The sequence below is a fragment of the Dendrobates tinctorius genome, unplaced genomic scaffold (assembly GCF_039654945.1).
Source record: "Dendrobates tinctorius isolate UK_male_01 unplaced genomic scaffold, ASM3965494v1 ptg000054l, whole genome shotgun sequence".
Taxonomy (NCBI): domain Eukaryota; kingdom Metazoa; phylum Chordata; class Amphibia; order Anura; family Dendrobatidae; genus Dendrobates; species Dendrobates tinctorius.
Genome location: NW_027361722.1, coordinates 1,810,947 through 1,823,721, shown reverse-complemented (window position 1 = coordinate 1,823,721; position 12,775 = coordinate 1,810,947). Strand labels below are relative to the sequence as shown.

General features: G+C 49.4%; 1 protein-coding gene across 8 annotated transcripts in view; it reads right to left on the bottom strand.

Annotated features, from left to right (window-relative positions):
• STXBP5L (syntaxin binding protein 5L) overlaps positions 1-12,775 on the bottom strand; it is a 340,555-nt gene that overhangs the window by 123,865 nt on the left and 203,915 nt on the right. For all 8 annotated transcript variants that reach the window (XM_073576992.1, XM_073576994.1, XM_073576997.1 and 5 more), the window contains exons 15-16: positions 440-657; positions 94-272 (exon numbers count right to left, since the gene is read on the bottom strand). In XM_073576992.1, coding sequence (XP_073433093.1) covers positions 94-272; positions 440-657 — 397 coding nt within the window. The remainder of the gene's footprint in view (positions 1-93; positions 273-439; positions 658-12,775) is intronic.

The window sequence follows — 12,775 nt, the reverse complement described above, 5'->3', positions numbered from 1 at the left end:
ATTTGCCATATGTTTCTACTACTGGACAACCCCTTTAATAGATGCAGATGACTTCTTATGAAAAGCCTCAGAGGACCCGACAGGGCTCCGTACCTCAGACAAGGTATGCTGTCCTTCAGGGGCCCCTCACTTGTCACCGTGTTGGCACTACCTGCCAGGTTCCTGCTCTTTGACGACAGAGGCTGACTCGTGGGTTCAGGAAACGGCGGGACGCTGTCCGGGTCGGGGGTCATGATGTCCTCCACCTCGTACTGCAGCCGCACTTCTAGGGACTTACAGGAAACAAAAGGATGAATCAGATGAGAGTGAAAGGTGGAGCCAAATCCACACATCTTAAAATGATGTATAAAACTGCTCCTCGTGGGCGGAGCTCACAATAAGCACAAGGCTCATTAGGCCGAGGCAAATCTGTGGGGGTCTTATTCCTGTCAGCACTTACCGCTATCTCCGTTACCACCTCGTGTTTGCTGAATCTGTAGATAATGACATATGCCGAAACTCCCGCAACACACAAGATTCTACTTTCCGGGCACCAAGACATCATCTGGATGGCAAACGGGTCGTCTTCCACTATTTCCGCCGTCTGCTTCCCTTCCTTCGGCTTCAGCTTCTCAAACACCTTGGATGTCTTCAGTTTGTACAGCATCTGGAGGCTGGCTGCAAAAATCAAATGAAACCAGGGGGCTGACGCCGGGCAGGGACAGAAAGGGGAGTAACAGTCGTTGTAGTTGTACATTGTGCACTGGGAAATTTAGAAAAGGCCGAGTCTGACAATACTGCATTATACAGCGATGCCGAGGAGCCACCATGAAGAGAAAATCACGTGTGTCCAACCGCTGGGCCTCAAGCCTCAGCCTTCATGGTACAAGTTCTGCAAAAGCAGAATCATCAGCACTGGTCAAAGGAGGATCGGAGAAGTGACCGATAAGCAAGGTGGCAAAATACAGGCCAAAATATCAGCCTGCAGGGGTGCGAAGAACAGACGTGGGTCTCTACACCATGAAAACCAAATCTAGAAACCTCCTCTGTGCTCCTCCACTCTCCTCTGCCCTTTTCCAGTCTCCTCTGTCCTCGTCCACTCTCCTCTTCCAGTCTCCTCTGTCCTCCTCTCCTTTCCTCTATCCTTTTTCAGTCTCCTCTGTCCTATTCCACTCTCCTCTGTCCTCTCCAGTCTCTTCTCTCCTCTTCCAGTCTCCTCTGTCCCCTTCCAGTCTCTTCTGTCCTCCTCCTCTAGACTATTATGTCCTCCTCCTCTAGACTCCTATGTCCTCCTCCACTCTCCTCTGACCACTCCCATTATCCTCTTCCACTCTCCTGTCCTTTTCCTGTCTTTTCTATCCTTTTCCAGTATCCTCTGTCCTCTTCCAGTCTCCTCTATCCCCTTCCAGTCTCCTCTGTCCCCTTCCAGTTTCTTCTGTCCTCCTTCTGTAGACTATTCTGTCCTCCTCCTCTAGACTTCTCTGTCCTCCTCCAGTCTCCTCTGTCCTTTTCCAGTCTCCTCTGTCCACTTCCATTCTCCTCTGTCCTCTTTCACTCTCCTCTGTCCACTTCCCCTTTCCTCTTCCAGGCTTCTCTGTCCACTCCCATTCTCCTATTCCACTCTACTCTGTCCTCTTCCAGTCATAACTGTCCTCCTTTCTCCTCTGTCCACTTCCACTCTCCTCTGCCCATTTTCACTTTCTTCTGTCCAATTCCACTCTCCTCTGTCCTTTTTCACTTTCCTTGTCCACTTCCACGCTCCTCTGTCCTTTTTCACTTTCCTCTGTCCACTTCTACTCTCCTCTGTCCACTTCCACGCTCCTCTTCGCTTCCTCTGTCCTCCTCCAGTCTCCTCCTTGGAGCTTGATTATAACCATGGAACTTGAGGAAGCGGAGATCTGGACATTTGAATGCCTGGTACAGCAGCCAAGATCTCCGCTTCCAGAGGTTGTAAATGAATCCATGTCTTCACACTGAGACGCAGACAGACTTGTGAACACGACTCCAGAATGTGGAGGAATTTGTATGTGCTGAACCAAAGAGATGAAAGTCACTTTGGGGCTCACAGGAGCGGAGGGTGGGGTTCTGCCTAATATCCAGGAGGCGGAGGCCGTCCCACAAGGATCGCGCTATGAATGTCATGTGGCAGCTCTCCGTCACCTTCTTCTCTTCTCACAACATGTAAAATATCATGTGAATCATGATTTAATTCCCCCCAAACAATGGAACAAATGATGTGTGGATGGGGGCGCGAGGGGCGCATGGGGCCAGCCGCACTCCACAGAGGTCTATGACACTCATCACCTTGACTAAGCTTATTTGGCAGCCGTGGATAAGCGTAAAGTTCATTGTGTGGAAGTGATTTCTACTGCGAGAAGCCGCTCCAGCTGCAGCCAAATGATGTGGAGCCGACATCTCCAGGCACAAGCTGGAACCCAACCGAGGGAGATAAGCGGCGTCTCGCTCCGCTCATATGGAATAACCTCTCCGGGTCTTTGCTTCACTCATTTTATGTTTACAGATCATGTAAATTCTCATCCGAAACAAATGTGAACTGAGATCACGTATCCATAGTGAAGAAGGAGTGGAATATGCCATTCATAGAGCTATAAGGACACCATCAGCAGCAGTGGTACCAAAGAGATCAGTGGCAGTGGTACTACAGGGATCAGCAACAATCGGACCTCAGTGATCAGCTGCAGTGGTACCACAGAGATCAGTGGCAGTAATATCACAGAGGTTGGGGGCAGTGGTACCACAGAGGTTGGGGGCAGTGGTATCACAGAGGTCAGGGGCAGTGGTACCACAGAGGTCAGGGGCAGTGGTACCACAGAGGTCAGGGGCAGTGATACCACAGAGGTCGGGACAGTGGTACCACAGAGTTCGGGACAGTGGTACCACAGAGATCGGAGGCAGTGATACCACAGAAGTCACGGGCAGTGATACCACAGAGGTCAGAGGCAGTGTTACCACAGAGATCAGGGGCAGTGATACCAGAGGTCAGGGGCAGTGGTACAACAGAGGTCACGGGCATTGATACCACAGAGGTCAGAGGCAGTGATACCACAGAGGTCACGGGCATTGATACCACAGTGGTCAGGGGCAGTGGTAGCACAGAGGTCACGGGAAGTGATACCACAGAAGTCACGGGCAGTGATACCACAGAGATCAGGGGAAGTGGTAACACAGAGGTCAGGGGCTATGGTACCACAGAGGTGAGGGGCAGTGGTACCACAGAGGTCAGGGACAATGGTACCACAGAGGTGAGGGGCAGTGGTACCACAGAGGCCATGGGCAGTGATACCACAGAGGTCAGGGGCAGTGATACCACAGAGGTCAGGGGCAGTGATACCACAGAGGTCAGGGGCAGTGATACCACAGAGGTCAGGGGCAGTGATACCACAGAGGTCAGGGGCAGTGGTACCACAGAGGTCAGGGCCAGTGGTACCACAGAGATCAGGGGCAGTGATACCAGAGGTCACGGGCAGTGATACCACAGAGGTCAGGGGCAGTGGTACCACAAAGGTCAGGAGCAGTGGTACCACAGAGGTCAGGGGCAGTGGTACCACAGAGGTCAGGGGCAGTGGTACCACAGAGGTCAGGGGCAGTGGTACCACAGAGGTCAGGGGCAGTGATACCACAGAGGTCAGGGGCAGTGGTACCACAGAGGTCAGGGGCAGTGGTACCACAGAGGTAAGGGGCAGTGATACCACAGAGTAAGGGCTACGGCCAGAAACATGTTAGAATGTTGGACTCTTTTTAATCTGTCTGGACAACACTTTTTCCTTTTTAATGGAATAAAATAAAAAGCAAATGTTATTTATATCCAGCCTATGCATCCTTTTTTCTCTCTCCTTTTCTCCACATTATAAATGTACGATCTGTGTACAGGCTCCATCCCTGTGCTGTATACTTAACCTGAAAACACAGGATCTGTATACATGATATAATTTCCCACAATATACTGTATATGTGATCTGTGTACATGCTCCATCCCTGTACTGTATATATATCATACATACAAATCCTGTGTATCAGGTTATTCTCCTCACTATATACCGTATGTGTGATCTGTGTACAGGCTCCATCCCTGTGCTGTATACGTATCATGCATACAAATCCTGTGTATCCAGGTTATTCTCCTCACTATATATCGTATGTGTGATCTGTGTACATGCTCCGTCCCTATGCTGTATACTTAACCAGGATTGACAGGATCTATACACAGCATAGGGACAGAGCCTGTACACAGATCACACATATATTGTGGGAAATGATAACCTGGATACACAGGATCTGTATATATGAGCAGTATATAGCTCAGGAATGGAGCCTGTACACAGATCATACATACAGTTGTGCTCAAAAGTTTACATACCCCGGCAGAATTTCTGCTTTCTTGGCCTTTTTTCAGAGAATGTCAATGATAACACCAAAACTTTTTCTCCACTCATGGTTAGTGGTTCGGGGAAGCCATTTCTTGTCAGACTACTGTGTTGTTCTCTTTATAAATCATAATGACAACCCAAAACATCCAAATGACCCTGATCAAAAGTTCACACACCCTGGTGATTTTGGCCTGATAATATGCACAGAAGTTGACACAAATGGGTTCGAATGGCTACTAAAGGAAAAATCCTCACCTGTGACCTGTGACAACTGCCAGGAAAATTGTTCGGGATGCAGAGGAAAACCCACAAATAACATCAGCTGAAATCCTGGACGGTGTGTATGTTTCAAGATGCACAATAAGGAGGCACTTGAAGAAAAATGTCTTTTTGAACGCAAAATCAATGGCGGCGCCAGGTCATGTTTGGAGACCCCCTGATGTACCTAAACAGTGGATCCGCCAAATTCTAACTCCAACCCTAACCCCAATACACCCCTAACCCTAATCCCAACCCTACCCATAACCCTATGTAAGGGACGGCGGAACGCACAAAATATTAAATAATAGAAAGTGCGTTCGCCGCCCGGGGTCCACCGTGCAGTAGGTGTTAAAACCGCTGCTAGACAATGGCAGAAGCGCTATATAGCGGTATAGCACACGCGGGTTATACGTCACCCGATGTGCGCTGGGCGTACTCTGTTGATTCACAGAGTCGCCTAAGGCATGAACATAAATGTCGAGCCTGTTGACCTCACAGGACTCAGCGAAGTGCATGCACGGTATGTGGTCACAGGAATAAGCCCAAGACTCAGGGCTATGTCCGTCTAGACCTACCGTGCGTGCGGCGTCGCTACCGCGGACGCCAACTAGTGATGCTACAGCAGCGCGGCGACTGTCCCAGCCGCAATGCGACAGTGCCCGAGAGGGGAGCACTGTCGGACGCTAGCACTGTGGAGGATGTGCCGTGTGGCCAGTAACTTGCCACTGACTGGCGCTGACTCTATAACTAGATCCCTAAACGCACTCGTAATATCAGAGGGAGGGGAATCTTAATGAGTCATTCACAGTCAATACATCCATCACCATTCACACAGTAGCAATTAGAGTCTATACTATCGCATGGGTGAGCGGTCATGTGGGCCTTTTATAGCCGTGCGCTTCCGGGACCTTCCAGATCTCTGAGATGGACCAATCAGATGTGACTCCCGATCTCCAATGGGAGATCGTCTCTCGAGCATGCCCAGTAGCGCGGCGAGAGGACTTAGCCTCTGGAGTGGCTTGCTGCAGGACAGCCTGCGCTGTTATTGCTGACACAGAGGTGGCAGCAACAACCAGTCCTACAGAGCTGGTCTGAGCAGAGCGCCTGGGACGCCGAGATTGCTGTGCAGGTTCCTGAGCGGTTAGTGGAGAATGGGAGACTGCTGGATGCAAGGCTCTAGATTCCCGCTGTACAGCTGCAGGAACCAGACGCCGAACATTAACCCCCCTCCTAGGGCCCCCTCGCCTCAGTACGCTCAAACGCCGCGATCAGGAGCGGGGTGTGGATGTTCTCCACTGGCTCCCAGGTCCGGGCCTCAGGACCATGACCCTCCCAGTCCACCAAATAAAATTTTTTGTCACGCACAATCCTGCGTCCCACAATGGCGTTGACCTCAAACTCATTCGAGGACAGGTCTGATGTCCCGGCAGATGATTCGGAAAACCGAGCCATGTGAACAGACTTGAGAAGGGACATGTGGAAGACGTCAGAGATGGCCAAGTGTGGTGGAAGAGCCAGACGGTAGACCACTGAGCTGATGCGCTCAAGGACTTTGAAGGGACCAATGTATCGCGGAGCGAACTTGGAGGACTCGGTCCGGAGCTTGATATTTCGGGCAGAGAGCCACACCAAGTCGCCATTGGCAAAAGTTGGAGCGGGACACCGATGTGTGTCGGCTGACGCTCTCATTCTCTCTTTAGAGGCTCGAATGGCATCCTGGGTGCGATCCCAAAGGTTGCGAGCCTCCACTGCCCAGTCTGCCACCCTGGAATCAGTGGAAGACACTGGCATCGGGACAGGGACGCGCGGATGCTGGTCGTAATTAAGAAGGAACAGCGTCTGACCAGTGGAATCAACCACTGCATTATTCAGAGCAAATTCAGCCCACGGTAGTAAGGATGCCCAGTCATCCTGCCTAGCAGAGACAAAATGTCGCAGGTACGTGACCAGAGTTTGATTGGCTCTCTCAACCAACCCGTTCGTCTCGGGGTGATAGGCGGAGGACAAGTTTAGCTTGATACTGAGTAGACTGCAGAGCTCCCTCCAAAACCGAGACGCAAATTGGGGACCTTGGTCACTGACTATTTTGCCCGACATACCGTGCAAATGAAAAACATGCTTTATGAACAGTGCGGCGAGACCGCGAGCGGAAGGCAGCCGCGTGAGTGGCACCACATACACCATTTTAGAAAAATGATCGGTAACCACCCAGATGACCGTGCTGCCACCCGACTTGGACAGTCCGACCATCTCACAGGGTCTGTCTGCCACCGGCAAGGAATACAGCAACCCAGCCGGCCTCTGCCTAGAGGACCTGTTCCGAGCACAAGAGACGCATGCTTGAATGTACTCTTTTGTGTCCCGAGGTCATGTGCGGCCACCAATAACACCTTGCCAGGAGTTCTGTGGTCCGCTTAATGCCAAAGTGACCACCCGCCCTGGACGCGTGTGCCCACGCGAGGACCTCCAGCCGCAGGCGAGGAGAGACAAAGGTTTTCCCAGGCGGAACTGCCTCAAGAGCGACCGAAGCCACGTGTCAGTATCTAGTCCTGGAATCTGTTTCTCTTGCCCTTAGACTTGCCCTTAGTTAACATGGATCTTGATGTTTCCACGTCGGCCATCTTGCTTCCTGCCAAAGCTGTATATAAAGCCAGCACCTGCTCTGATTCATTGCTTGTGTATTATGTATTGGACTTTGTGCCTCTGCAGTCCCAAGCCTGGACTTACTATCCCTGTTGGTCCTCTCTTAACGGCGGAGTCCTCTGCCAACCTGCACGTCTGGATCCCTGCCTGCTGACCGAGTGATTGCTGAACACTTGACTTCAGGAACCTCTGCCTGACTACACCTGCGGTGAAGTAAGAACTCCAGCCAGCTAGTGTGTTCCTCCGCTCTGCAAGAGTCTGTGTCTTGTGCCCGCATTGCTCAGTGACTTTGCATGCTGTGTCGCAGAGTATCAGCTCTGCTATCATATTGACTGAACATTTATCTGGACTTATATGCTATATTGCATTCAGATCATTAATACAATATTGCTTGCGCAACCCACTGTGTCTGTAGTCTCTTTGACCTAGCCACTGGTGTCCAGTTGTATCCACTAGTATCGTGACAGGATACACAAGCCTTAAAAATGGATGCCGCTGGGTCAGAGACTTTAGAAGTGCGTGTTAAGAAGCTAAATAATATCACTGCCACTGTACACGCTGAAGTGCAGACATGGAAGAGCAGAATAGAAGGCCTAGAGGGGCAGACTAAATATGATATACAAGTACTCAGTCAGACCCTTCAGGAATTGCGTGGCCGAGTTGCGGCTCTGGAGGCACAATCTCAGGCTTCTGTTCCTACCATCCCCAAACTACCGCCATTTAGGTTTGGTGGCGACCGAGACAAGTACCGTGGGTTTCTGAACCAGTGTCGTTTATACTTTGCTGCACATGTCACACATTTTCCTACAGACCGATCCAAAGTATTGACTATCATCATGTTGCTGACTAATAAGGCCCTTGCCTGGGCAAACCCTCTGATAGAATCACAGGATGCATGTCTGAATGACTTCAATATGTTTATCGCCGCCATGGGGCAGATGTTTGACGATCCGAACCGTGGCCTTACAGCTGAGACGGCCCTGCTGAATTTGCGTCAAGGTAAACGCCCAGTGACTGAGTATGCTATGGATTTTAGAAGGTGGGCTCAGGTCACCACCTGGAATAGTGCAGCGAAGTACTCTATATTTAAGAAGGGGTTGTCCAGTTCCATCAAGGACGAGCTTGCACGTGCGGAGGCTCCCACTGCTCTAGGTGATTTCATCAATCACTGTATTCGCCTAGACGCTCGCATCTCCGAACGAAAACTAGAAAGGTGGTCTGAGATGAACCGCAGCAATAAATCGCTTCTTCCTTTCCTTCCTAAGGAGATTCCGGACCCAAGTCCTCAGGAGTCCACACCTGAGCCGATGCAGGTAAATTCCCTACGAAGTCGAGTAAGTGACGAACGGAAGGAATTTCGCTTCAAGGAGAATTTATGTTTTTACTGTGGGAAGTCAGGACATTTTATTATCAACTGCCCCAATCGTTCTCGCAGAACAACCGCAGCCGTGATAGAACGCGACTTCTCTGAATCATACTCCATGACTTCCTAATCAGGGCCACCCGAAATTGCAGCAACCGCTCCTGATTATGACTTTTCAGATATGAACTCTGTTACATCCGAAACGATACTACCCATTAATGCTGTTATTCTATCTTCTGCAGTTTCATACCCTTGCAATAAGAAAAAAGATTCACATTGTTACCTTCCTATCAAGATCTGGATTGACTCCCGTTGGGTGAACAGTTCCGCCATGATAGACTCTGGGGCTAGCGGTAACTTCATGGACACTTGTTTTGCTAGGGAATATGGAATCCGATCACAGAGAAGAGTGTCTTCAATTCTGATGGAGACTGTGGATGGGTCCCCTTTGACCTCGGGGCCCGTAGACCAGCAGACTGAACCACTGAAGGTCCTCATGGGAGATGATCACCAGGAGAAATTGCCCTTCCTTCTGATTTCCTCTCCACATTTCCCTATTATCTTGGGTTTACCCTGGTTGCAGGCTCAAAATCCCATCATTGACTGGGAGACTAAGAGATTGCGCTTCCCAGCTAAAGAGGTAACTTCTGAGAAATCGACTGATCCATCTCCGGCCAACCCATCATCGGACCTAGAGTTACCGGCAGTTTATAAAGAATTTTCGGACGTGTGCGATAAAAAGAATGCAGATAAATTACCACCACACCGCTCTTATGACTGCCCAATCGAGCTTCTGCCTGCTGCTACCATTCCTTTTGGTAATATTTATCCATTGTCCGGTCCTGAGCTCAAGACTCTCAAAGAATATATCGACGAGAACCTGTCTAAGGGGTTTATACGCCCCTCATCCTCTCCAGCCGGTGCACCCATCTTTTTCGTTAAAAAGAAGGATGGATCCCTCAGACCCTGTGTTGATTACCGGGAAATTAACAAGGTAACCATCAAGAACCGCTACCCCCTGCCATTAATTCCGGAGCTTCTCGAGAGAGTTCGTCAGGCCAAGGTCTTTTCAAAATTGGACCTACGCGGGGCATACAATCTAGTCCGTATAAGACCTGGAGATGAATGGAAAACAGCATTTAGGTCTCGATATGGACACTTTGAGTATTTGGTCATGCCATTTGGACTTTGCAATGCCCCAGCAACGTTCCAACATCTCGTAAATGATATTTTCAGAGACATTCTTGATATTTTTGTCGTAATCTATTTGGATGACATTCTGATTTTTTCTAGCTCCATGGAGGAACATCAGCAACATGTCAAGACTGTCTTGCAGCGGTTGAGGGAACACCAGCTGTACATCAAGCTGGGGAAATGCGAATTTCACAAGTCGGAGATTCAATTCTTAGGTTATGTAATTTCTCCACAGGGTCTGAGTATGTATAACAGCAAGATCAAGGCAATTCAGGAGTGGCCAATCCCCAAGAACGTCAAGGAGGTCCAACGTTTCATCGGGTTTGCTAACTTCTACAGACGTTTCATCAAGAACTTCTCTGACATCGTCTCGCCCATCACCCGGTTGACACAGAAGAAGACAGCATTTATTTGGTCCCTTCAAGCCCAAGAAGCATTCTCTCGGCTCAAGACCAAGTTCACGTCAGCACCAGTACTGATCCACCCTGACCCGGAATTCGCCTTCATTATTGAAGTGGATGCCTCAAACTGTGCCACCGGGGCTATACTGTCCCAAAGAACAGGTGAGAAGAATTTACTTCATCCTTGTGCTTTTCTTTCCAAGCGACTGTCTCCTGCCGAAAAGAACTACGATGTAGGAAATAAAGAATTACTGGCTATCATCGCCGCCTTCAAGGAGTGGAGACATCTTCTGCAAGGAGCCTCACAGCCGATCGTGGTCCTCACGGATCACCGCAACCTTGAGTTCATCAGGTCAGCAAGATGCCTGACCCCACGGCAGGCCCGCTGGAGTCTTTTCCTTAATCAATTCAATTTTACAATCTCTTATAGACCAGGTTCTCGCAATGGAAAAGCAGATGCTCTATCCCGGATGTTCTCCACTGACGCTGTTCCAGATGCTCCACCTAAGACCATACTTTCTGATTGCAATTTTGTAGGAGTCATTCAGAATCAAGATTTGCTGCAGGTCATCAAAGAAGCTTACAACTCTGATCTTTTCCTGTCTCAGCCATCTGATGAGGTAAGCCTTCTTTTTAGGAATGGAGTTTGGACCCGGGAACGGCGCCTCTACATTCCTGAAGCCGTGAGGTTAAGAGTGTTGAGATTGGTTCATGATTCCAAGGTTGCAGGGCACAGAGGAATTCAGAAGACTCAAGAATTCTTATCTCGCTTCTTCTGGTGGCCAGGTTTTCGGAAGGATGTCCAGAAGTACGTTTCATCTTGTGAGGTATGTGCCAAATTCAAGGTTCCACGTGCCTCCCCTACTGGTCTGTTACAGCCTTTGCCGGTGCCGTCTCGCCCGTGGGGATCCATTTCTATGGACTTTATTGTAGAACTGCCCCTTTCTGAGGGAAAGAGTACGATTTTGGTGGTGGTCGATCGCCTGACCAAGGCGGCCCATTTCATCCCTTGTTCCGGTTTACCCTCTGCGAAGGACACTGCTGACCTAATTATCCAGAACATCTTTCGCCTGCACGGGGTTCCGGATGAAGTTGTTTCTGACCGTGGAGTTCAATTTACTTCAAAGTTTTGGCGAAGCTTTTGTTCAGCATTAGGCATAGAAGTTAACTTATCTTCTGCTTTCCACCCACAGTCCAACGGGCAGACAGAACGTACCAACCAAACACTAGAGCAATACCTTCGCTGCTATGTTTGCCATTTGCAAGATGATTGGGTAAGGCTACTCCCCTTGGCCGAATTCTCTTATAACAACTCCCAGAGTGCCTCCACCAAACAGTCTCCATTCTACGCTAACCTGGGATATCACCCTAGCATTCTTCCCAGATTACCGGTAGATACATCTTTACCAGCAGTTGCCGACAGGATCTCTTCACTTCAACAGAACCTTGAACTTCTGAAAGAGACTTTGGGTTCCGCACAAGAGAGGTACAAGAATGCAGCTGACAGATTTCGCAAACCAACACCAACATTTAAGGTAGGAGATTTAGTCTGGTTATCTACGAAGAATTTAAAGATGAAGATCCCTTCCCCTAAGTTGGGACAGAAGTACATTGGTCCTTATAGGATCAGTGGTCTGGTAGGTGCTGTTGCATGTCGCTTAAAACTCCCAAGAACACTGAAGATACATCCTGTCTTTCATACTTCCCTGCTAAAGACTGTAGTACCAAATCCTTTTCCAGGACGTTCATCTCCTCCTCCCGATCCCGTTCTTGTGGATGGTCAAGAGCAGTTCATCGTTGAGAGGATTCTGGATTCAAGAATCTACAGAAATCGACTGCAGTATTTGATTAAATGGCAAGGCTATTCCTCAGAGGAGAATTCCTGGGAACCCGTGGATAATATTAACGCCTCCCGACTGATTGAGCAGTTCCATCAAAGGTACCCTGGCAAGCCTGGTTTAGGGTCGTCCGGAGGCCGTTCTTGAGGTGGGAGTAATGTCAGTATCTAGTCCTGGAATCTGTTTCTCTTGCCCTTAGACTTGCCCTTAGTTAACATGGATCTTGATGTTTCCACGTCGGCCATCTTGCTTCCTGCCAAAGCTGTATATAAAGCCAGCACCTGCTCTGATTCATTGCTTGTGTATTATGTATTGGACTTTGTGCCTCTGCAGTCCCAAGCCTGGACTTACTATCCCTGTTGGTCCTCTCTTAACGGCGGAGTCCTCTGCCAACCTGCACGTCTGGATCCCTGCCTGCTGACCGAGTGATTGCTGAACACTTGACTTCAGGAACCTCTGCCTGACTACACCTGCGGTGAAGTAAGAACTCCAGCCAGCTAGTGTGTTCCTCCGCTCTGCAAGAGTCTGTGTCTTGTGCCCGCATTGCTCAGTGACTTTGCATGCTGTGTCGCAGAGTATCAGCTCTGCTATCATATTGACTGAACATTTATCTGGACTTATATGCTATATTGCATTCAGATCATTAATACAATATTGCTTGCGCAACCCACTGTGTCTGTAGTCTCTTTGACCTAGCCACTGGTGTCC